Below are 27,227 nucleotides of genomic sequence, written 5' to 3'. Positions count from 1 at the left end.
TGATACATACATGAATGATACATGAATGATTGAATGAATGAGTTGGCAGCCATATTAAAAAAAACCTATAGAAGTGGAATGCTAGATAACTCAAAAATCATGGGTAAAGAAAGATAAACTTGTTCCTTATAATATGTAAACGTAATATGGTAACATGCTACTGTTGTATTAAGAACTTTAGTAACCCAGCTTACTCCTATTGTTTTAATTTTTGTAATCCTCACACTAATGCAGTCTCTGTTTACATTCTTTTTCCAGTATCTATTTTCATGTATTTAATAATGAAGATAACTCTTTTTTTTCCACTTAAATAACTTTGGCTTTGTTACATTATTTTCCTTATTCTTAGCAGTGTGAAAACTGGAATCGTCAATAACTCTTAATAAAATTTTGGAAGAGTATTTATCTATATTTTCTTGTTGTATATAGTATTCATATTTTCCTGAGAAATAACTTAGAGCATGCATTATATATACTTTTTAACAGTTTTAGTTAAAGCAAAATATCGTATTTTTATATTATTATTTCATCTTCTAGTTTTTAAGTTGGTCTCAAATGACAATTTGAAGTTTATAGATTTCCTTTTTATAGAAAAGAAAATGATGCATTGTATTTCTTAATCTTAATAGAAAAAACATGGACCCATTTGCCAGAAAACTGCTACTAAGAAGCGGAAGACTTTTGATTCAAGCAGACAAAGAGCTGAAGGAACTGATATTCCAACAGTAAAGCCTCTTAAACCTAGGGTAATTATATAGCTTTTTGGATAGTATGAATTCTGCTTTGTGTTTTCAGTTTAAAAATGATCAGAAACTTGTATATTTTAAACTTCTGCTAAGGGGAAACCAAACTACTATCTCCAAATCCATTACAGTGAGGTTTTTGTAGCATCAGATAGCCAGTTGCTTAGCTATAGGCTGGAAATAATTAAAAATTCCTCACATGTTCTTTTTAAGTCATTGTTAATTATTGCAGCCTATTTAAGCGCTCTAAGTTTAAGCCTCTTATCAATAGTATAGTCCCTATATACAAAAGCAAAGTTGTAATTTACAGATACCTTGGCATTATAGATATTTATTATCTTGATTAATTGTCCGTAATTGTGATCTTACGCTTTCTGGGGAAGTTTGATCAGTTATTCAACTGTCCATGTATAGCCGTTGTCAGTTTATTTTCTTTGAAAGCAGTGAATCTCCTTTAATAATATCTCTTTAATTCTACCTGTGATATGTTATATTGCCAAGAATAAAGCACATACCTACTTTGTTCGACATAGTTTTAAAGAGTTAGTTCAATGAAAAGTCAAAATTTGAGTACCTCATTGAATAGATTTTTGAAATAAACCCTTCTTCATTGATAATAACTTCTCCCAGTGCTACAGGAAAACATTTCCCTGTGGGGCAGTTAATCTTACTAATAAAATTATTTGATAATAGAAAAGTCGAATGTTCATCTTTTTTTTTTCAGTCTATGTATAAGTGAAGGTGAAATTTGAATAATGTACATAAACCATTATTTGATATTTTTCTTAGTATATCTGCTAGATATATGATTATATTGGCTTTAATTAGCTAAGAGGTAAACTGTTGAAATTTTTAGACAGTGTAATATACTGGGTGTGAAAATGAAAGCTGGCTCAAGGGTCATACTGCCTGGATTTAACCCTTGCTCTGTTACTTACCATGCTGTGTTGGGCAGTTACTTTATCTGTACATCTCCTTATCTGTAAAATGGTGATAGTAATGCTAGTATCTGTCTGGTAGGGTTCTTACTGAATTTATCCATAGTGATCTCTCAGTAAATATTAGTTATCCTATTTTTTTTTAATTATTTATTTATTTATGTATTTACTTATTAGAGAGAGAGTGTGTGCGGGAGTGGGTAGGAGGAGAGGGAGAGAGAAACTCAAACAGACTCTGTGCTGAGTGTAGAGCCTGAGGCAGGCGATGGGGTGGGGGATTGGAATTGCTCAGTCCCACAACCCTGAGACCATGACCTGGGCTGAAATCAAGACATGGACACTTAACCGACTAAGGGAGAAGGGTTCTAATAATAAAAAAATTAATCAAAAGCAAAGTAAAAACCATGGCTTTACATAAAGTAGTATAATTTCTTGGTACTTAAAAATGTGGTTCATAGAGCAGTCATACCAGCACTATTTGGGAACTTGTTAGAAATGCAGATTCTCAAAAAAAAAAAAGAAAGAAAGAAAGAAATGCAGATTCTCAGGTCCCACCCAGAAATACTGAGTTAAGAATCTGCATTTTAACAAAATCCGTGGGCAAGTCGTAGGTGCCTTAAAGTTTGAAAAGCTGTGTATTAGATTTTTTTCCAAGATTTTATTTATTTAGAGAGAGAACATGAGTGGGGGGAGGAGGCACACAGAGGGAGAAACAGGCTCCCCACTGAGCAAGGAGCCCAATGAGGGACTTGATCCCAGGACCCTGGGATCATAACCTGAGCCAAAGCCAGATGCTTAACCAACTGAGGCACCCAGGTGTCCCAAACACTATTTTTATTTATTTATTTATTTTAGATTTTATTTATTTATTGGAGAGAAAGAGAGTGAATGAGAGAGAGAGAGTGTGAGCACTGCCAGGGGGAGGGGCAGAGGGAGAGGAAAAAGCAGACTCCCCACTGAGTAGGGAGCCTTACACAGGGCTCCATCCCAGGACACTAGGGATCATGACCCCAGCCGAAGGCAGATGCTTAATGGACTGAGTCACCCAGGCGCTCCTGTATTAGAAGATTTTAACATCATAGTGTAGTTCTGTCTTTATCTGTATCAAAGAAATCCTACAAAATCACAAGCAGAGTGGAGTAAAGTAGATACAAATTCCATTTTGGGAATAACTAAAGGTAGGCGTAATCCACAGAGTACAAAATATATGTAAGGGCTGCCCAAAGCTTCTGGTCTTTGAGAAGAACCTGCCCATAGAAGAAGTACAGAAAGTGGCTAAAGGACCCATGGCCAAGAATGGGAACCTGTCACCTTAAAGATGAAGGGTCTCCTTGCCTTAAATGTGAGGGGTCTAAACAGGAAGTATAGACCCCTTGTTTGCTGCAGCCAAAGCAGAAATTGGGGTATCGGAACTTGGGTAGCCAGGAATTGGAATGAGCTTGGCTGAAATTGGACAAAAACCAGGAGGGAGGAAGTAGGAACATAAGGCACAGAGAATTGAAGGGGGCCCAATGGCAGAAGCTCTCAAAAAATCACTAATGAAAAAAAAAAATACACTTTCTGAACGTAAGGAGCCTATCTAAAGGGCTAGGTCTTTTTGTTTTGTTTTGTTTTGTTAGTTTAAGTGGTTAATATGGTAACTGAGGGAAGCATCGTTGGCAACAGGAGCCTTCCTGGACCCATGTTGTTTTAGAGAAGCATGAGAGGTATGGCCGTGTGATCAGAGAGGCCTTATTTGCATCCGTATCTGGTATAACGGAGAAGAGAGCTGGCTGTCGGTTTGTGTACCTTGGAAGCAAAATGTGCACCTCTCCTCCCTAGAATCTCTTGTAAATAGCTGTAACAAGAAAACCTAATTCATTCAATGATGAGTAATTAAAAACATTAATTTAGCACTGACACAGGATGCTGTGAGAAGAAAGATAGATGAGAGCAGCAAAACTTATCAGTAGGTGAGTTATACTTATGGAGTAGATGAATGTTGTGATCACACCTTTCACCATAAAAATAAACTTTAAAGAATCAGTCACATTCAACAACTGAGTTTGCTTGTATTTAGTTAAGATTTTGTATCTATATTTGTGAGAGAGGTACATTTGTAATTTTTCTTTTTATCAAACGTTTATTGCTCTCAACAGACTAGTTAGAAAGTTGTTCTCAGGGTGCCTGCGTGGCTTAGTCAGTTAAGCACCTGCCTTCCGCTCAGGTCATGATCTTGGTATGCTGGGATCGAGCCCTGCATTAGGCTCCCAGCTCAGTGGTGAACCTGCTTCTCCCTCTCCCTCTGCTGCTCCCTCTGCAGTGCTGTCTCTCTCTCAAATAAATAAATAAGATCCTTTAAAAAAAGGTTGTTTTCTTGGTTTATGTTGAAAGAATTTTTAAAAGATTGATGCTATTTCTTCCTTAAATGTCTGCAAGAATTCAATAGTAAAGGCATCTGGGCCAATTTTCTTTAGGTTTTTAAATAATAGATTCATTAAAAAAAAATAACGTAAGACTGTTAGGATTTTGTTTCTTTTAGTATCTGTTTTGTGGTGTTTGTCAAGGATGTTGTCCACTTAATGTTGTCAGATTTATTAGCACAAAGGTCCATTATGGTGTCTTTTTTTTTCCTCATGTTTATAAGAACTATATCATGTACTATTTTCCATCCCTTGGTATTTTGTGATTTCCTTTTTTCCCTTATTAGTCCTGCCTTATTAGTATTTTTAAAAAATCATCCTTTGGGGCACCTGGGTGGCTCAGTGGGTTAAGCCGCTGCCTTCAGCTCAGGTCATGAACTCAGGGTCCTGGGATCGAGTCCCGCATCAGGCTCTCTGCTCAGCAGGGAGCCTGCTTTCCCCCCCACCTCTCTCTGCCTGCCTCTCTGTCTACTTGTGATCTCTCTCTAATAAATAAATAAAATCTTTAAAAAAAAAATCATCCTTTGACTTTGCTGATTCAATGTATATTCTTGATTTAAAAAATAAAGACCTAGTAAGGACAGTTGGGTATTTGAATAATATGACAAAATAAATGTATGATAGCACAGGAGCCAGCATTATGCATAGTAGAAAGATGCTTAGAAATAGCCATTAAAGACAGGAACAAGATTAAGCTCCAAGCAATATAGTAATTGCTATAACTGATATAGTTAGATATTAGATGCATAGGGATTAGAAAAGAGGAGGTAAATGCACCATTATTAGGAGATGATATACCTGGAAAACCCAAGAGAATCAGCTGCTAAAATATTACAAACAATAAGAGAAGCCTGTGAAATAATGAGATATAATGCTAATATACAGAAATTACTAGGTTTCATATTTTAACAAACCCTTGAAACATAAAAAAGTAGAAAAGACTCTTTATAAAAGAACAACACAAAATAAAGAATGTTTAGGGATAAACCTTTTAAAGGTATAAGACTTTCACATAGACTACTTAAAAAAACAAAGCACAAATACTTCTTCAAATGCAAATATTATATAATGTTTTTGGATAGGTAGATTCAACAAAATAAAGATATTAAGTTTCTTAAGTTGTTTATGAATGTAATGTTTAAGTTTTCCAGTTAAAATACAGTTTAAAAAATTAGACAAGCTGATTCTGAGGTTCATATGGAAAAATGTACATACAGGAATAATCAGAAAAGATTGAAAAAGCAGAATGAAGTAGGGTTATCCTATCAGATATTAAAATATTATTATAAAATCTCAGTATTTAAAACACTGGTACTGACACAAGCATAGTTAGAATGCTGGAACAGAAGAGGAAGTTCAGAAATAAGCCCAAATACAAAAGAGAATATGATAAAGGTGTTAATAGTTCAGTGGGGAGCAAAGTCAATAAAGGATGCTGAGACAGCTACATAGCCATGTTAAAACCAAAAAATAAAGTTGAATCTATATGTCACAATATAATTCATGATAAATTCTGAATGAATAAAAGATTTGAAATTTTATAATGAAGCCATGAAAATTCTAGGAGGAAAACATGGGAAAATTCCACTTGTTCCAACTTTACGCATTTATTCAATGTGTAAAGTTGGGCCTTGCTAATAGTGACTAAATCTGGAGACCCCATAAAAAAACAAGTAAATTAAACTATATTTTAAAAATTAATTCCTCATATCAGAAGATCCTTAGACAAGGTCATAAGACAGCCATATTGTAGGGGAGGGCTGAGGCTAATCTATAAAGAGTTAACTAGAAGTTGCTAAAATTAAGACCAGTAATCAACAGGTAAGTTGACCAGGCACATAAACAGTGCACAAAAAAAGGCCGTGCAATTATTCTTGATATAAAAAGATGCTCAACACACTTCTCAGAAGAGAAAAGCCAGTTAAAACCAACAGAGAAAACTATTCTTTACCTCTCCAGTCAGTTAAAAAAAACAAAAGTTTAACATACTCTGTTGGAGAAAATGTAGTAAAATAGGGAAATTACACTGTTAGTGGGAGCCTAAGTGTATGCAACACATACAGAACTTAATTTAGCAGTGTTTATCACAATTATAATTGCATTTTAAAAATTGCATATAATAAATTACATGAAGTTTCTTTTTAAAATCATAAATTTTAAGGAAAGTAATTTAAGGACCTCCTAGTAAGAGAACATTTAAAACAATATAGCATTTCCTCAAGTTTTATTTCAATTAACTTTTTAAAAAGATTCTATTTATTTGAGATAGAGCACAAGCAGGAGGGAGAGGGAAAGGGAGAAGCAAGCTACCTGCTGATCAGGGAGCCAGGACCTTGGGATCATGACCTGAGCTAAAGGCTGATACTTACCAACAGCCACCAAGGCACCCTATTTCAATTAATTATTTAAAAAATGTTTTGAAATGGGCTTTTCTTTATTTGTTTGTAGCCTGAACCACCAAAGAAACCATCTAATTGGAGAAGAAAACATGAAGAATTCATTGCCACCATCAGAGCAGCTAAAGGCCTTGATCAGGCACTTAAAGAGGGTGGAAAACTTCCTCCTCCTCCTCCACCTTCTTACGATCCTGGTATGTAGAATATTGTTGATGGAAATCTTCATATGGAGGGAAAATATTGATAGAATTATTAATTTTAAGTTGTTGATAAAATTAATTTATAATAATGGAACCTGATGAACCATAATCTTTTAAAGTTTAATTATAAAATAATGATGCTAGTCCAGGCATTTAGGCTTATAAAGACACACTGATGTTGAACATAGAAATACTTTATCTTTTTATCTCAGTACTATTTAAACATGAAACATTATAATGTCATTTGAAAAATTATTGTAGTATATCCCAGGAAATATTTAAAGAAGCTCACTGTCATTTGAAATGTAGTCATTTGGTAAGATTAGGATTGTATGTTGCCTAGTTCTTTGGTATCTCCTCATCTGGGAAGAAAAGAAATCATTGTTTCTGAGAGGTATGTGTTCATGTGAGGAGACCACCGTATAGATTGATTTACCTAAATTATGCTTTAAATTCATGTGTTAATATAGTTTCTTCATTAGATGGATTAAAGTAGCTTATTTGTTACCAGAAGCAAGGCAAGATGCTGGAAACCCAATATGAGATACTGAGATACTGGAACATTCAAAATACCCACAGTTGACAATTTGACATGGGCTAGTAGAATAGTTTAAAGAGGTAGTAATTTAAATGTATGAAGTTAGCTGCATTAAAATTGTGTTAGTATTCTTGATTGAGATTTATTTCTTAGTAAAGGGAAGTTCTTACCAAGTAAGTCAGGGAGATGAAAAGCATAGCATAGGGAATATAGTCAATAATATAATTACTTTGTATGGTGACAGATGGGTGGTGTGGATTGAATATCATATAGAATTGGCAAATGACCATGTTGTACACCTGAAACTAATGTAACATTGTATGTCAGCTATACTTCAGTAATAAATTAAAAAAAAAAGTCATTTAGAAAATCTACATATGATCATTTTTAACATTTTATTGTAGTGGAGAGGTTGACAAACTATTTCTATAAAGGACCAGATAGTAAATATCTTAGTTAATGAGGTATATTTATCTCTTCTTTCATCTAAGAGAAAATACAGCTGTATAAAGCTGATTAAACTATTTCTTGACAGTTTTCCTCTAATTAAAATATTTTAACAGATTAGCCCAAATTTTAAAATTTATTTTTAATATAATGTATTATTACTGCTTAACTTCATCTCTAGTATAAAATATGTAGATATGGTGAAAACATATAGTATATTATGAAGGCAAAGAAGAAATCCTGTTTTTCCTCTACGTATTGATTCTTTTGTACTAAGGATTTTGATCTTTTGGAGTTTTCTTTCCCCCCTCAAATTTGATTCTAGGCTGGCAGAAGATTAGAATTTATCCTATACTAGCAAATTTTTTTCTTAAATGTCTTTACTGAGTTAGTAGTCAGGTTGGGGGGTTTTAAGTAAATGACAAGTTTTGCTTATCAAGTATAATACTTTGTCAGATATCTTGAATTACCGTTCGTTAAAATTTATAATTCTTTATGTTTCCCTTCAAGAATTACTTTATTAATCTGTTTCCTTTTTCTGTTTTAGATTATATTCAGTGTCCATATTGCCAGAGGAGATTTAATGAAAATGCAGCTGATAGACATATTAATTTCTGTAAAGAACAGGCAGCACGAATTAGTAATAAAGGCAAATTTTCTACTGATACCAAAGGAAAGGCGACTTCTCGGACACAGGTGACATGCTCAGTTATTTCTACAAATAAAGGAGAAAAATGACTCTTTCAGAGTCACAATTTTTTGCTTATGCTTTACAGAACATTTAGCTACAGTTTTCTTACCTGTTTAAAGTTTAATATTACTGTTCAGGGACTTAGTAAGAAATTTGAATGTTTAATAGAGAACAGATAATTGAATGGACTTGAGTTAATAGAGTCTTGAAAATAATGCAGGTTGAAAAAGATATTAGGAAAGAGTAAGAAAACTAGTTAAAAAGTAAGTGAAGCAGATTCAGAGGAAGTCAGAGGGTTTGGAAAATGAGAAAGTGGCAATAAAAATCTACATTTGAAAATCATGTATGTACTGAAAGTTTCCATGCTATGTGTGACCATACACCCAAGGGAATGAAATCCTTGGGCTCAAGTCCAACTGTTACTTCTGAGCTTTAGGCAAGTAACATTTCATATGTGATAGACTTTATTTCTTCATCTGTGAAGTAGTCTATATGATCTTTGTGAAAAGCAAATGAGATGGTATATGTGAAAGCACTTCAGGAGCCATAAACCGTATATGGATTTTGTTATATGAAATTTTTACAGTACTGTTGTTTTTCATTAAGCATATTGTGACACAGAAACTTTGATAATGTCATACTTTTTTTGAGATTTATTTATTTTATAAAAATGTTGATAATGTCATATTTTTTTAAAAGATTTATTTATTTATTTTAGAGAGAAAAGAGAACATGAGTGGGAGGTGCAGACGGAGAAGGAGAGAGACTCTTAAGCAGATTCCCTGCTGAGTGAGGTATCCAACGCAGGGCTCCATTTCAGAACCCTGAGATCATGACCTGATCCAAAACCAAGAGTCAGACACTTAACTGACTGTTGCCACCCAGGTGCCCTGATAATGTAATACTTTTCAGCAAACTTCATTTTTCAGAAAACTTTCATTTACAGTATTTTTAGTACTATAAATCTAGCAGGCAATAAATAATCAAATCCATTTCACTTATTACCTATGAATCAAGTATTGGACTAAAAGACTCCATTACAATTGGAGCCTTCTTGAGAGGATCCATATTTAATTTTGGTTAATATTATTGGAAATAGAAGTCCTCTCTTATTTTTTACAACACTTTATTCTGCTGTTTTCCTCATTATTTTCCTCAGTTATTTTATTGTAAATTATACATGTAGAAAAAAAGAACGGGTGATTGGGTGGCTCAGTCTTTAAGCATCTGCCTTCAGCTCAGTTCATGATCCCAGGGTTCTGGGATTGAGCCCCTCAGTGGGCTCTCTGCTCAGCAGGAAGCCTGCTTCTCCCTCTCCCACTCCCTCTGCTTGTGTTCCCTTCTCTTGTTGTGTCTCTCTCTGTCAAATAAATAAATAAAATTAAAAAACCAAAATATACATACATGCATAACCACGAGAAGGTTAAAAAATAGAATATTATCAATCTCACAAAGCCTCTACTATACCATTTCTCTCCCAGAATTGTAATGTTCTCTCCCTCTTAGACCCTCACCCCATAAAATAGTCGCTATTCTGATTTTACATATAAATCAGTCTTTGCTTTTTTATATAGTCTCCAGACCACGATTGTCCTTTATTTACTATGGCTTTATAAATCTTGATGTCATGATATATTTGTAGTTATTTTCTCCTCCAATTTCTCTTCATTTGAAAATAGTTGAAAATATTTTCTAATTTGTGATTGTGCCTTCATTTTTTTTTGTTATTATTGTTGGTTGTTTTTATTTTTGTATTTTTTGTTATTTGTTTTGTTTTGTTTTTATTTTTTAATGGAGTATGATATACTCCACCTGATCTTTCCCACCCTCCATAATCCATACCTTCCCTCCCTCCCAACTGACTTAGTTCCCTCCATGTTCTAAAATACACCTCTGATCCTGGTAAACTGGTCTCCTTCACATTCACATCTATAAAATGGGGTTAATATGTACCTACCTCAACAGTTATCAATAGCATTCAGCGAAATAATGCCTATAGGTGTGATTTCTTCTTTTACTCATAGTTTGTTCAAATGTGAGTCATTTACTTCCAGATATTTGGTGCTCCTCTAGATGTTTATTGCTGTATTTTTTTTTTTTTTTTGCCTCATTCTCTTATGGTGTGAGAACATTTTTGGTAAGATTCATTTTTGAGTTTTGTTTTATTGCCTAGCATGTGGTCTTTTTTGGTGACTGTTCCTGCAGTCTTCTACTATGATTGTGACTTTTTCAAGATCATTAATTTCACTAGCTTTTCTTTTAAGTATTTTTAATTTCTCTTATTAATTGTATTTATATTTACAGTTTGTTGTATCTTTCCTATTTATTGACCTTTATGTCATACGGAGTGTGCCTTTTTGTCTATGGCAGCATTCTTTGTGTTGAAGTATGTGTCATCTGATAGTGTATTGCTGTTTTGTTTGATCATACTAATTTTCTTTCAGTTTTTTAACTTGAATTTTTGTTGTTGAAATGTGTTTCATCTGATAATGAATAACCATTTCAACTTAATTATGCTAAATTTCTTTCTAATTCTTTCACTTAAATTTGTGTTTTTGCATCTCCTGTAGACAGCCTGTAATTAGTTCATCTTTTTTAAAATCCAGTCTGACAACCTGAAACTGTTGGTTGAAGTGTTTAGGCATATACACTCAATATAATATTGATATGTTTGTGGTTAATTCTGCTGTGTTGCTCTTTTCTATTTTTGTCTCTTTTTTAAATTCCTCTGATAACTTTTTCCTTGCTGCTTTTGTCTTAATAAAAGATATTTTATTTGCTCTTTTTGGTTTTCAGTCATCAGATTTTTTTAAATGGTTACTCTAGGAATAACAAAATACATTTTTTAACTTACCGCATCTGTGGCTATTTCCACATACCTCTCACCGATCTTAGTGTTATTGTTATATATATGTATCTCTATAAACCCATCAGTATTCTTGTGTGTTGCTATGTGTGTTATACTTACACCTTTAAAAGTCCTTTTTTTTTTTTAAAGATTTTATTTATTTATTTGACAGACAGAGATCACAAGTAGGAAGAGAGGCAGACAGAGAGAGAGGAAGGGAAGCAGGCTTCCTGCTGAGCAGAGAGCCCAATATGGGACTTGATCCCAGGACCCTGAGATCATGACCTGAGCCTAAAGCAGAGGCTTAACCCACTGAGCCACCCAGGCGCCCCAAAAGTCATCTGTCTTTTAAAGAAATTAGAAAATAAATATATAATCATTTACATGCATATGCGCATGTAAATGATTTGTATGTATGTTTATGTATGTGTGTTTATGCACACCCACATATACTTCTTTTTTTTTTCTTCTGCCTCTGTCTCCTCCCCACACACATTTTGTATTTCACTTTCATGTTATGTACTCCCATATTATCATTTTCAGATATCTTCATTTCTTCTTGTAAATCTCAGTCGCCATATTTTGTCACTTGCCTTCAATCAGAAGAGGCTTTAGCCTTCTAAGGATACAGATCTGTTGGCAAGGAATTTTGTGGTTTCGGTTATCTGAAAAAAAAAACAGGCCTGTATTTTGCCTTTATTTCTCTGTTGAGATTTTCTATGTGTTTATTCACTATTATTATATTTTCCTTTAATTCTTGTGTATGTATCCCTTTACCTTTGGAACACGTATATCCTATTTTGAGGGTCTTAACTGCTAAATCTAATATACCTGTGCCCACCTAGGTTATAGCATTGACTATTTTTTGCCACATATAGGTCATGTTTTTCTCTTTCCTTTTTCCTTTTCTTTCCTTGCCTCTCCCTTCCCCTTCCTTGCTCCTTTCCCTTTCTTACAGTTAAACCCAGAATACATACTTACCAGTTTTCCAGAACTGCTTTTGGATGGTTTCCAGTCTCTTAAAATCTTTTTTTTTTAAGATCCTTTTTTATTGTATGTAAGAGAGTTAAGCAGCTATTTCACTCCCCCACCGAGTTTGTAGTCAGTTATTGCATTTTTTAATTTCTTGAAGTTGGCTGTTTTTCTAATTTCCTATTTTACCTTTTATAGTTTCTAATTCCCGTGCTCGCTTCGGCAGCACATATATAGTTTCTAATTCCCTGTTAATATTTCCAGAGTTGTCTTTTATTTCTTTAAATGTAGTAAGCATAATTGTTTTATACTTTGTAGCTGATAATTGTAGTATCACGTGATCTTTGTAGACATGTTCTTGTTTCTTTTCCCTCAATCATGGTTTCTTATATCATTATGTACATAATTACTGATCATTTGGTGCTTGTTGCCCTCAAAAATTATTCATGAGAATTGTTCATGTGAAGAGCCTTTTTGTTTCTTCCAGGTTATCTAAGAGTACTACCAATCTGAACGCACTTTACATTTTGGCTTACTTTGCCTGGCCACCTAGTAATGTAGATTTATACAGCAAATCCATGTGATGGCCAGTCTGTTGTTATAATCTTAAATGTTGTTGGCCTAATGGTTTATTTTTTTCTTCTTATCTGACATTCATATCTTATAAGGTGATTTTTTTATACTTTCTAGAGCATTTTTACTTTTTAGTTGAAAGGTCAGTCCAAATAGTGCCTTTTTACTATTTTATCGAAAATGAATGCCCTCCTTGTTCTTTTAGCTCTTTCTAATTTCAAGAAAAAGTCTTTATAAACATAAATATTTGACTAAGAAAATTTATTAGATTTGTGATCTGTATAAAAGCACATGAAATAATAAACATCTAACAAATACATATTTAATGAAAGAAATATGGATTGAATATAACTGTATAAAAGTAAAGTGGTTTTGTTTTTCTAATCACTACAATGGATTTAATTTATATAAAATTGTTGATTACTGAAGTCATCCTGAAAGCCTAAAGGTTTGACCTCTGCATATGTAATATACTATACCAGCATCGTTTCTTTATACTAATCATTTTGCTCTTTTTTTGGTAGTTAGCACAGTATGAATGGCTCACCAATCCTATTTCTTAATTCAGTTAAGCCTATTTTTAGTAGACATGCCTGTGATATTTTAAGAGGTCTTTGGCAGGGCTTGTTTTCCATATTGTTCTCAGTTTAAAAATCTTTCCTAGTATCTTCATTGGTATTTTAGTGGGAGACGCTGGTATTAACTGATATTAATTAAATTTAAATTAATTAAATTTAAAGATTTATTCCTTTTAGAGAGAGAGAGCTCACAGATGTGTGAGTAGGGAAGGGGCAGAGGGAGAGAATCCCCAAGTATACTCCCTGCTCAGCATGGAGCCCGACCCTGGTAATCTCACCATTCCCAAGTTCATGACCTGAGCTAAACCAAGAGTCTTGAGTCGCTCAACTGATTCAGCGGCCCCCAGATGCCCTCTTTTCCCCCTTTTAAAAAATTTATTTGTTTTTATTTTATTTAAAATTAATTAGTTAACATATAGTGTTATTAGTTATTAGTTATTAGTGTGTTATTAGTTTCAGTGGTAGAGTTCAGTGATTTATCAGTTGCCAGTTGCCTTTTTAAACCAGAAACACCCCTTAGGTTTTCAAAGAAACAGTGACTTTATATGGCTTATCTCCAAAGGATCCCAGTCATGTGTTCATTTGACAGATATTGAAGGTTGTCTAGTTGCCAAGTGCTTAAGAAATTTCTGCTTCTGGCGCAATAGTGCCAAATGTGCATGGGATGTGTGTGTGTGTGTGTGTGTGTGTGTGTGTGTGAGAGAGAGAGAGAGAGAGAGAGAAGCTTTTTTATCAAGATTTATTTTCCTTATAAGGGCACATACTAAATTTTGAAGGTTGCAATATTTGACTTTAAATTTGTGTTTAGCTTGCAGTTTTTAGTAGTAGTGCATCCAAAATTTTATACTGATTATTGGTTATAAAATATGATTTGATTTTTGAATATTATGTTTAAAACCAGCTTTTCACGTAGAGTCCTAAGGAGTCTAACTATGGTATTGGGCTAAATCTTATGTACAGTCATCACTTCTAGTTGAAGCATAGGGCAAGAACTAAAGTGGCATGAGTCTTAATTCCTTTTCTGTTGTTAAGTTGGGGTATACCTTTGGGCAAATTCAGTTTTTTATATTGGAGCAGGTGACCAATAAGATACTTTAATACTCAGTAACAGCAAAATTTGGCTCAGGTAAGAGATAGTAAAATAAAATTGATAATGCTGTCTTTCTAGAAAGTAGAGAAAAAAAATAGCCTATCTTTCCTCAACCCATGTTCTATTCATTTAACATGATCTGGTGAGAACAGTGAAGCCAGAATTCTTTCCTTTCACGTTCAGGAAATCCATAAGGCAGCTCTTGTAAAACTTGCAGACTTATTTGTAATCTTATGAATTATTATCATAGGAAATATGACTGAATTATATATATGAAACATAAAACTATACCCAGGAACATGTAAAAATTTTGACCTTTAAAGCTGCATTGCTAAGTGAGCATCGTTGGGTGTTTGTAAGTTTTTCTATTAATATTTGTTTGGCATTTAAAATCTTAACATTGAAGAAATTTTTTCCATTTGACCTTTTTTTTTTTTCTTTTTTCTATGGACTGGGCAAAGCTGCTCTTAGTTTATTTTAGCAGTGGAATATCTGAGTCAAACTTTCAGTACACTAGTTTTGAGATGGAGCATATTTTGGGAAACCTCTCTCTGAGGTGATATATTTTAATCTATCCCTTCTCAATTTCGGTAATTCAGTAGCTAATAAAGAAAATTGCTCATTTAAGGGTATGTGAGCTTATGAAATACTAGTTTACAACCTATATTTAAAAAGTAATGTTGATAAAATATTTTATTTTCATTATTTTAGTATAAGCCGCCTGCACTTAAAAAGTCAAATTCTCCTGGAACTGTACCATCAGGATCTTCACGGTTACCACAACCAAGTGGCACTAGCAAAACTGTTGTAGGTAATGAGCTCCATAAATAACTTGTTTTTTTTTGTTGTTATTATTGTTGTTTTTTGTTTGTTTGTTTGTTTGTATAGAGAGAAATGAAGATAGTATTCTGCTTGGGATTATTAAAATAGATTTATAATTAGGAAGAGATGTGGAGGATATGTAATTCTTTCTGGGTAAAAATAAAGTAACTTTCAAAAACTTTCTACTTAGGATACTTTATAGGCCTTTTTTCCCCACCTTAAATGTCTATTCTTGATGTTGTTACTGATACATCACCTATTCAGAATGTCGACCAAGTTCTTTTCTTGATTCTTTGACCACAATATTTCCCCTTCATTTCTATATATACTGCTCTGAACTTGACAATTGTCCTAATAGACACATGATTAATGACTTGAAGGAGATATTGACTAACTGAAGTATACCTTTATTTATATGTAAATTGTAATAAAGAAATATGAAAATTAGAAATGAAGGATGCTATATGTTCTCTGGAAATTTAATTTTTAAAAAACCTTTTCTTAGTTGATAACTTGTTCGGATTTATTGCTGCAAAGATTTATTGCCACTAAAGCATTGTTTTCCTTGTCAGGGGTCTGTTTTATGTGATTTTTCCTTTTCAGAATGTCATTAAAACCAGTAACCTTTTTTATTATAAGGTGTGCCTTCAGGTAAAGTGTCTTCAGTTAGCGGCTCTTTGGGAAACAAACTTCAGACCTTATCTCCTTCCCATAAAGGGATAGCAGCCCCTCATGTAGGGTAAGTCTATTTGAATTTAATTGATTAGTGATACACACACACATACACACACACACACACTTAAATACACTCCATACGCAAATGATACTAAGGTTTTATTTTATTTAGGTAATTGACTTTTATTAACCTTGATTTTCTTTCTAAAGTTCATTTCCCTTTTAACATATTGCTGGTCAGGGGCACATACACTACTGTTGAAGTTCTAAATTAGGATAACCATTTTGGAAAAAAATCTGGTGGCATGTATCAAGAGCCCAAAAAAGATTCGTGCTTTTTGAATAATTTTACTTCTGAAAATCTAGTCTAAGGAAATCATTTGAAATACAGAAGATTTTTGTGTAACCATTATTTATGAAATATTATGTATCAGGCACTGTGTTAGATATTTTTTCATATATTTTTATTAAAACCACCCCACCACCATAGGATGAGGGTCAGAGAAGCAAAAACAATTTGCTCAAAACCACACAGCTATTAAGAGTTAGAAGCAGGGGGTGCCTGGGTGGCTCAGTGGGTTAAAGCCTCTGCCTTCAGCTCAGGTCATGATCCCAGGGTCCTGGGATCGAGCCCCACATCAGGCTCTCTGCTCGGCAGGGAGCCTGCTTCCCCTTCTCTCTCTCTGCTTACTTGTGATCTCTCTTTCTCTCTGTCAAATAAATAAATAAAAAAAAAAAAAAAAAAAAAAGAGTTAGAAGCAGGACACAAATTGGAGTCTCTTTGGCTCAAAACATTGGTTTTTTTCATATAGTTTCATTACAATGTTAAAAAAAAATAAATAAAATAAAACCACCTAAATTTCTACCTTTGTATGAATAGCAAATTATAACAATCTATACAGGGATATTATGCAACTATAAAACATATAATTCTACTATAACAGGATAAGAATGTAGGATACAAACTCCTATGTATACTGAGATAGAAACTATAAAAATGTGTGTAGACAAAAAAGACAAAATATGCTGAAATATTAACAGTGGATGAGTATTTTCCAAATTTAATACTTTTAATATGCTTTTTATCTTTCTACAGTTTTATATACGTGACTTTTAAGAAAGTAGCATTATTAAGCTTTCCACAATTATTTTAATGTGGGAAAAATTGTTGGTAACGCTAGAGATTTTAAAAATCCTCTTATCTCAGTAGAGACTCCCTTTCTCTTCCATTTTGGTAAATCAGAAAATTAAGGGTTACCATGTGATCTTTAGAATGAAGGCTTAGTATATACTTTACAGATACTGTTAAAGTTGATTTAGGAAATACAATGCACATTATTTTCAGATACGGGTTATCACTTTTTTTTTAGTGTACAAAATATATAAAGGGTTATTTATCAAGTGAGAGCAACTGTCTTTTGTTTCCTAATTTGGACTACACAGAAAGTACAAAATCTAAAAGGAGTTTAATGTAATTATCATTGTAGAAAAAGAAAAAAAATCAACTAACAAGATCCAATTAGTTTAAATGTTTTTTCTTTTTGTTGTGCTTCCAAAAAGAAAACATAGGCTATCCTTAAGAAAGAGACAGGTTATCAGTAGAACAGGTGGCTGAAAAGTAAACTGCTCTCATCTTTCGGTGGTAAAAAAAAAAAACTGATTTTGTTTTATTTTTTAGTTTCTCTACTGAGTTGACTCATCATTTTTAGTTAAGATGTAGATGGCAATACGTATTTTAACTTTTACAAATCCTTTTTACCATATCACAGAATTGCCTTCCATGTTGTGTTATAGTTTGATTTATGAATTATGAATTAAAAACTGATTTTTTTAGTGCCTTTCCCCTCATACTAGTAATTTTATCAGATGACCATATTAAGTTGTACTCACACTCTCCCATGTATTCTTAATAGGGCTTGTTAAGCTGGCTGGTGTAATGAAAACTGGCACTAACTTTGGATTAGAAAACTAGGCTTCAAGATCCTACTTTGCCAATGAATACCCATATGACTTTGTGCATATCTCCTTTGTCTCACTCACAACATTCTGTGACTTTGGTTAGATGTTGGCAACTGATCTAACACAATTTGACCAACATTTATATAATCCCTAGGAGAAAATTTGTCTTTACTAAAAAGCAAAGACTTTGAGCACAGTAATTTTATAAATTATGCACTGCTTACAATGCCATAAAGATTTAAAATTTCTTGTGGTCTCACATCATATTAAACTACCAAACATAACTGTGTAGATCCCGATTGTACATTTTATATATAGTCCTTATGTGTTAGAAGAATGTTTCTAATTGCTATGAAGAGCCTTGGTGTTTGCTTATGGCCAATATATTACCATATTATCTGGAACATTACTTTATTACTATATTAAATAGAACATTTCATGACTATTTAGTGGCAGAGTTCATTTTTTTCTTTTCTTTTTAAGAATTATTGAGTGTATTGACTTGTTATTTATTATGTTGTTTTTTTCCTTCGCTAGATTGTAAGCTCTGTGGTAGCAAAGCTCTGTGTGTCTGCCTTGCTTACAGGTATAACTATAAAATGTAGTATAATGTCTGGCATATAGACACACAATAAATTTTTGGTGAATAAGTGAAACAAATAATGAATTAACAAATTAAATCCCTCATTTGTCAACCTGTTGGCACATCATAGAACCATGGTCCTGGTACTGGTGGGATAATTGAGAGTTCTGTGGCAATCATTATTTCTATGGCTACAGATCCTTCAGGACTGAGTAAAGGTGGAATTAAGACATCTGGTTAGCTGTAGAAAGAAATGAAGATCCTTCTGAGATTAGTGAAATAGAGCCATTTCAGTAACTCAGGATTGTTTAAAGCCTTGTGTATATAATCTTTATTGTGGCCAGCTTTACTCATGCATACCAGCGATCTGTAATATTTAGCATATATTGGAATCACACTGCAGAAAAATTTATCTTGGAAAAAATCTTGTTTGTTAGTTAACTTCTAGATAACCTGTGGGTCAACCAGTTTTATCACATTTTTTTAAAAGCAAAAAATTCACTCAGTGGAAAAATGTTCTCTTATTGTAAAAGATGACTATCTTTAATCCTAGGGAATTTTAGAAGTATGGTGAAACACAAAGATTTTAAATAAACATTACCATATTTGAATTGTGTCAGCAAATTTATACAGTCATGCCTTGAGATTTGTGTTTTGTTAGTGGTCAATTACCAGCCAAAATGGACATTTTAGCTGATAATTTTCAGTAGTTAAAATATCAAATATCAAAGATTTACTTCTGTTCAGTTGCTATGAAAAACAAAAAAAACAGGTTTTTGTTGTCTTTCCCCAAACAGACATGAAAAACTAGAGCAACAGAACATATTTAAGAAGCATTTCTTAATAAATTGAATTTGATTTCTCATACTTTAATTATGTTGACAAAAGTAAGAAACAAATATCTGGTTTTTAAGTATATTTTTGTACAAGTAGAAACAGGCTTTTCTCATAAGCCAGTCTTTTGATTTTGTGTGAATTGAATTTGTGTGGAACATTGTTTAGATTTTTTGAACTTCTCTATCATTTATTATTGATCTAGAAATGCCTAAAACAACCTAGAATTGTAGTGTGGCTTCTTACATGGATACCAGTGATTGAGGTTATTGGTTTTGCCATATGTATAAGATTTGATAAGTTTAGGATCAAAAGTAAAAGTGTGACACATTTCAAAACTTTAAATGCCCCAGAACATCATAAATATGTGTGTCTGTGAAGATACAAAATGCAAAATGGTAGATTTTTTCCCAATATTCTTTCAGAAGTCATCTTTTTATTATATCAGGATTGTCACTGTCTTGTAAGACTGAGTGGCTTGCATGCTCCTGAGTAATTCACTCTTACGGTATCAACAATAAACAAGGACCTTCCCAAGGTCAATGTTTATTTCAAAGTAAAACCTATTCCAATAGGTTGATTTCATTGCCAAGTATTTCTTAAAATGTGAATTCATTCTCAGCTATAAATATTTTGAAAGCTTGCTAAAGTGTTTTTCCTTTTTAGATACACTATTATATTGGGGCAGTTATACTCAATTGCATATAGTCATTTTATATTAAAAAGTCTTGGTCAAAATTACAGTTTATCACCTATAGAATATATTAGTTTGACAGTAATATATATTTGTCTGGGATTCCAAGATAATGTGATTATCTATCAAAGTTCTTTAATATATGGAAAAACTTTATTTTTTATTTTTTTTAAAAGATTTTATTTATTTATTTTACAGACAGAGATCACAAGTAGGCAGAGAGGCAGGCAGAGAGAGAGGGGGAAGCAGGCTCCCTGCTGAGCAGAGAGCCGATGCAGGGCTCTATCCCAGGACCCTGGGAATCATGACCTGAGCTGAAGGCAGAGGCTTTAACCCACTGAGCCACCCAGGTGCCCCACCAAAGGATTTTTAAACTTTTATTTATCCAACGCATTTCTGTGCTTGCATTGAAAGAATAGCAAGAAGTTAAAAATATACTTTGATGTTGACTCTAACCAGATCTAGGTACCAATTTAAGGACATATCTTTGAATTTCATATGGGATTGAAATCATATTATATATATCAAATTGCTTAGTCTGCACCAGATGTGTGCTATGTGGGTGTGCTTAGTTGACTTCACAATACCCTCTTCTGTTTTCCTTAGTAGCGGCAAGACTGCATCTACTGCTGAATGGATTTATTTATTTCTGCCTAATTTCTTTCAGCTCTTGGGTATATAATCAACATTACCAAATTGAAACTTTTAAAAGAAAAATAGCATAGAAACACGCTAAAAACATTGATATTGATAGTTCCATTGTGGATTACTGCCACATTGAAATTATGTTCCTTAAACTTTGTGAATAATTTAAAAATACATAACAAAGTAGGTTTTTTGTTGTCTTTCCCCAAATTTATTAATTCTCAAAGTAACTCCAGATGTATAAATTCAGTGTTAACATCAGTAAAGGTAATTTTTTTTCATAGCTTGAAACATCCAGTGCCCCTGAGGTCTGAACATAAAATGAAATAGACACAGGCTTCCTGGTTCTTATACTCATTTTATTTCTTTCCTTAAGTCAGTTATTGATGATTTGCAAGACCAAGAAAGGCAAAGAAACTACAACCAAGGATCAATCTGTTGAATTGAAGCCTTTGAACACCTTTTTAAAAGTTTACTATTGCAAAGATTTTAATTTCTTCCCAAATATCCCTTTGTCTTGTTGCTGCTTTGACTTAACTTTAGTCCTGTTGGAGATTGAGGAACCAAAATGAAGGGATTTGATAGAAAAGGAGATGTGAGCAAGGACGTGTTCATGCTCACTAAAATAAATATGCAGATGGTACTGAGAGATGGTTTGTCATATCTTAAGATGAGGGTTAGTTTAGGGAAAAATTTAAATACTTTCATGAACTAATAGCTTTTTAATTTATATAATTACCCCAATGCAGATTATTATTGCATGGTAAAAAAAATATATATATGTAATCAAGATTTTATATATAAAAATATATTGAAATATGTAAAATTTATATATAGATTTGTACAAAAATTATGTGTAGCTTATAAAAATAAGTACACTATAAATTTTTACATAGTAAAAATATAATCTTGATTTTATTATTGAGACTTATGAATTTTGTTTTTGTTTGGTTATACCTTGATAACAACTTAGAATAACAGTAACAAATTATAGAAGAACGTGATTTGAACTTAAGAATAATATTTACTGACATTTAGCCTAAGTAACATTTGAATTGTGTGTATGTATATGTATATATAAATCACATATACATATACATAGGTAGATAGATAATCTGAGTTAAATTTATAACATAGCAAATGGACAAGAAAACAAATCATCTTTGGAACCTGCCATTCAAGTAGGTTTTCAAAATCTGAAAATACTGGTTAATTCTCTCATATATAGAAAATATATGCATTAGATAATTAATTTTAGATTTTTATTAGATTTTACTCATCTCCCTTCTCAAATTGAACTTTGTTGTGTCATTTATAAGATTTGAGTATTTCCATTCTATTAGAGAAATGTTTTAAAAATGTAGTTTAAAATTTTCTGAATTTTAAAATTTCTAAATCTTTTATTTTTTATTTTTATTTTTTATTTTTAGATTTTATTTATTTACTTGACAGACAGAGATCACAGGTAGGCAGAGAGGCAGCCAGAGAGAGAGGAAGGGAAGCAGGCTCCCTGCTGAGCAGAGAGCCAGACGCGGGGCTCGATCCCAGGACCCTGGGATCATGACCTGAGCTGAAGGCAGAGGCTTTAACCCACTGAGCCACCCAGGCACCCCTAAAATTTCTAAATCTTAATTTCAGTCACTTCTGAGAAAGAAAATAAGCTTTTTAATCCTTATTCCAAAGCCACATATATCTTTTGTAAGATAACCGCTGTTTGGAAAAATTAATATTTTGATAATTGTTAAGCAATTCAAAGAAAAATCTGGTTTTTACTAAATTTTTATTGACTTACTAAATAGGTAAAATTTCTAGTAATCTTTTATAAATAAAAACCCATCAAATTTTAATCTTAAATATTTTAGAAATTATGTAAAGTATATACATTTAATGAAGCTATTTTTAATGTTACATTAGTTTTAGGTGTACATCATAGCAGTTCATCTTCTCAATATGTTATTGCTATGCTCACTACAGGTATAGCTACCAGCCGTCACTAGACAACACTAGATTACCGGTGACTATATTCCTGACACGCTGTGCCTTTTATTCCCATTACTTATTCATTGCTTAACTGGGAGTATGTATGTCCCACTTCCCTTCACTCATTTTCCCTCCTACCTACCTTTGTCCCCTCTGGCAACCATCAGTTCATTCTCTGTAATAATGGTTTGATTCTGCTCTTTGTTTATTCATTTGTTTTTTAGATTCCACATATGAGTAAAATAATATGGTATTTGTCCTTCTAATTCTGACTTATTTCATTTAGCATAATTCCCTCTAGGTCCGTCTGTGTTTTCCCAAATGGCACAATCATCTTGTTTTATGGCTGTGTAATATTCCTGTGTGTGTGTGCATGCGTGTGTGTGTGTGTCTGTACACCACATCCTAATGAAGGCATTTTTTAAAGAGTTTAAAATGTTTTGAATAATGTGATGTGAATACCTAATGCAAGCACCACCATCTGCTAAGTATTAATAACAACTTTTATAATAAAATACCTGCTATGTATAGGATTCTGAAAGAATATAAATATTAATAAAGTGTGTCCCTCTGTAGAGCCCTTTATAATCTAGAACAATGAACAGCTTCTTTTAGACACTAAATGCCATAAGAATAAGCATCAGGTCTGTTTCATTGACCACAGTGTCCCCAGAATGTAGCATAGTGCCTGATACATAGTAGGTGCTCATGATTTGTAGGATTAATGAATAAGTGGAAGAATGCATTGGAGCAAACAAGCATCCCTTACAAAGAGTATCCTTTTTAAGTTAACAAGCAGTAATGTGTTATTCAGTAGTCGTTTAAGATAGTTCTCCTACCTTCCTAATTTAATTTTCACTGCTCCCTACAATGAGTGAATATTGGTTGGTAGTATTACATAGGATTCAGTTATTTGGTTGATGGAAAACAATGACATCTCTACAAACCTGCAGTTTTTCCTATTTTCCTCCAGGTGGAGCTCCTTTATACTTTTGGTTTAAAAAAAAAATAGAAAACTTCAGATTGCAGGTCCACTTAACATTTCTACATGTGATTTTTCAGATTGCCAACCCTGTTTTTTCATATATCATGCTTTATATTCTCTGTACAAATTTCATAGTCATTCTTCGTTAGAAAATCAGAGTTAAAGATATAAATATCATTTATTTGATTGCTTTATACTTGGAATTTTAAAATGCAAGAAAAATCATAATATAATAAGAAAAAGGAGAAAAGTACTATGAAATCAGGGAAGGAGAAAAATTAGATTATTTGTGAACTCAAGAAGGAATATCAGCTCAGTCTTACTTATCAGGATAGTAACTTCTAGTTCACTTCTAAGTTCACAAATTTTATTTGAAACAATTCTTGTCCTTCTTAAGTTTCTTTATTGCTTCCAATGCCCTGCTTTGTATAAATGTGGCATTTGTTTGGATGTTCATCACAACTGGCAGGGTGGCCGGGAGTGTCAGAATTGTCATATCTAATAGCAGACATTGTATGATATCCAAGGATTCTTTTTGACAGTCCTTAGCCTGGCAGTCCGGTAATTAAGAGCTTGGGGGGTAGATTTCTGATGAACAAGAATAATGTTTAAAAAAATTTTTTTTAATATAAAGAAACAAACAGCAGTCTCCTTATGGGTACACCTTTATATATTTTAATAGTAAGATGGACAAGTTAGGCCCTCCACTTCGAACTGGAAGACATGTGCAAAGGTTGTATGACAGTGATACAAAATCAGACAGTGCCATCAAAAGACATGAGTTATTACCCATTTACAAGTAAGTATTTGTAACTCAGTTTGGTTAACCTTTTTCAGATATTTCCTTAAAGCCTTTGTATAATTGAGTACTATAAACTTATACATTCCTATATTTTAAAAAATCTTCTTTTAATCATTTTTAAGCCAAGAAGTGCTAAATAATCTTACAGGATTTAAAACACTATGTGTCAGATGAACATTTCTATTGTTCTAAATAAAGTTGTTTTTAGCATACATTTATTTCTATTAAATTTTAACTTTTAGAGTGGTTGAAATAGCAGTCACCTTCAATGATTGTTATCTTTATGAAGCCTTCTTTTAGGAATACATATATATTTTTAAAGATTTATTTATTTGAGAGAGAGCACAGGGCACAAGGCAAGAGGGGCAGAGGAAGAGGAAAAAAGACTCCCAAGCAGACCCCACCCTTGCATGAAGCCTGACGCAGGTCTTAATTGCATGACCGCAAGATCACCACTACACTGAAATCAGGAGTCGAATGCTTAACTGACTGTGCCACCCAGGCACCCCTTAGGAGTAATATGTTCAAAAAGAAGAGTACAGGGGATATTATGCCATATATAATATGTAATATTGCTGTATTATTTTTTAGTTAGGATGATTAATTATTATAAAAAGCAGAAAACAAAGAGATTTTAGAAAACATTCAATCCAGGGATTTTCAGTCTTTTGGTTTAATTGCTACAAATTCCACATAAAATGGGGAAAAGATATGACACTCTCCTCTGTACTGGCACAGAAAGCTGAAAACAGAGGTGAGTGGCAAGGGCGTCACCTTGGAACTCTTCCATAGAAGTCTTCAGGGTTTTCTAGATTGGGCTCCAATACCAACTCTGGCTCTCTCATTTTAAAATGATGAAATTTGAATCAGATAAATTACTTATAAGAGTTGAAAAACATATTATTAAACAGAGTTCACTTAGTTAACTTTTATTTTTATTTTTTTTTTAAGATTTTATTTATTTATTTGCCAGACAGAGATCACAAGTAGGCAGAGAGGCAGGCAGAGAGAGGGGGAAGCAAGCTCCCTGCTGAGCAGAGAGCCCGATGCGGGGCTCAGTCACAGGACCCTGGGATCGTGACCCCAGCCAAAGGCAGAGGCTTTAACCCACTGAGCCACCCAGGAGCCCCTCTTAGTTAACTTTTAAACCAACTCCTACTATAGCATTGTCTTACCACATATGAAAAGAAGGATTAATTTAATTAAATAGAAAATAAAGATGGGAGAAACCTTTAAAATATTAGCAGCACCCATGTGTTATTTTTAAGTAGTTCATGATAAATTATACGAGGAAGAATTTGTGCCCTGAACCATTTTTCTTAGTACTGTTGTTGTTCTCTAGTCTCTCTGAAACATATTTCAAAGAAACACTGATTAGCAATAAGGTAGAGTAAGTATAATTCCAAAATTAAACCTTCTTTTGTTATTTTTTGACCTAGAACAAGCAGACTGCAGGTACAGAATAAGAGTAGCATTTTTCAAACTCTGGACAGGAACAAAAAAGTGTTGACCATGTGAGACTGTGACAACATGTTTTAAGTACTAATCAAGACTGTTCTTCCCAATCTCTTAAGAATGGTTCCCTATACTCAGATTCCACCTCTTAGAAACAGTTACTAGAAGTACATGATAGGTAGTTAAGAATGATGGTTACTGATGATAATCTTATTTTCTCTAATTTTTCTTTTCTTTTTTCCCCCCTAGTTTTTATTTTCTAATTCTTTGAATAACTTCATTGATATAGTGAGGTTATGTGTCTATATCCATAGGTGTGTTTGTATTATCTGTGTATCTTATGTACATATTAAATGAAGGTGATAGGATTTCTAACAAGGCTTTGTTCTAGAGCCAAAAAATAAAAAATGTGTCCTTTCTAGTTCTCTTACAACTCTCACTGGAGGAATTGATATCGTTTGGCAATGATTTTCTTAGAGATTGAATTCCTGAAAAGGTACTATAGCAGTTCAACTTCATAGAGGGCTATTTAAGAGTAGAGTATACGTCATGGTTAGACTGTCAGTGGGCATTTGAAGAGGGCCAGGGTAACCCAATCAGGTACCAAGGTGATTCTAGTCAAAGTTTAGAAAAAATTTGAAGTAACTATTCAAAGCAGCCTCTCTTTGAACAACAGACAGCATTTCATATTGAATACAATAAGATTTGTAATATGACCACCTAAATTCAGGTTCAAATACTGTGGCTTGTAATAGCTTTGTAGCTTACTTAATTTCTCTAATATGATTTTCTTCAACTTTAAAATGGGAATAATATCTTCTGAGATTTCTATGAAGATTAAACCAAGTAAAGTATTTGTAGTACCTGGCATCATATTTGGCATTCAAAAAATAGATGTAGTTATTACCTGTGTATATTTTGGAGGTAACTATGTAGAATTTTCAGACTCTCCAGCTTTGCTTTATAAAGGGGAAAAATTTCAGCCACAGTTTAAGAACTTATGATCTAAAGGAGTTTTAAAAAGTATTCTGTTTGTTGCTATAACACAATATTGCATATCTCTGAAATGAAAAGATTTGACTAAATCTGTAAAGAGGAACTAGCTATTTACCATATGACCCCAAGTTCAGCAACATACTGGATGTCACCTTGGTTGTTACTTAACCACTCTTTGCCTCAGTTGCCTCATTTCTAAAATGGAGTTATTAATACTACTTAATCCATTGGATTATTATGAGGATAAAGTAACTTTTTATATGAAAGCAATTAGAAATCTATACCAAATGTAATAAGCAACATTATGAAAATGTTAGCTAGGAACAATATCAATATTGATAATAGTAATAATAGTATCATCATCATCATCAACTATTCTGA

At 33.0% G+C, this 27,227-nt stretch overlaps 1 protein-coding gene across 1 annotated transcript in view; it reads left to right on the top strand.

The window, feature by feature from the left end:
* Positions 1-27,227, top strand: part of ZC2HC1A (zinc finger C2HC-type containing 1A) — a 47,870-nt gene that overhangs the window by 10,357 nt on the left and 10,286 nt on the right. Inside the window, exons 3-7 of the mRNA XM_080802559.1 lie at positions 630-746; positions 6,532-6,673; positions 8,212-8,360; positions 15,128-15,227; positions 15,878-15,977. Coding sequence (XP_080658685.1) covers positions 630-746; positions 6,532-6,673; positions 8,212-8,360; positions 15,128-15,227; positions 15,878-15,977 — 608 coding nt within the window. The remainder of the gene's footprint in view (positions 1-629; positions 747-6,531; positions 6,674-8,211; positions 8,361-15,127; positions 15,228-15,877; positions 15,978-27,227) is intronic.

Source organism: Martes martes (assembly GCF_963455335.1).
Source record: "Martes martes genome assembly, chromosome: 4".
In the NCBI taxonomy this organism is placed as follows: domain Eukaryota; kingdom Metazoa; phylum Chordata; class Mammalia; order Carnivora; family Mustelidae; genus Martes; species Martes martes.
Note: the sequence above shows the minus strand (reverse complement) of the source record. Positions and strands in the feature narration are given on the sequence as shown.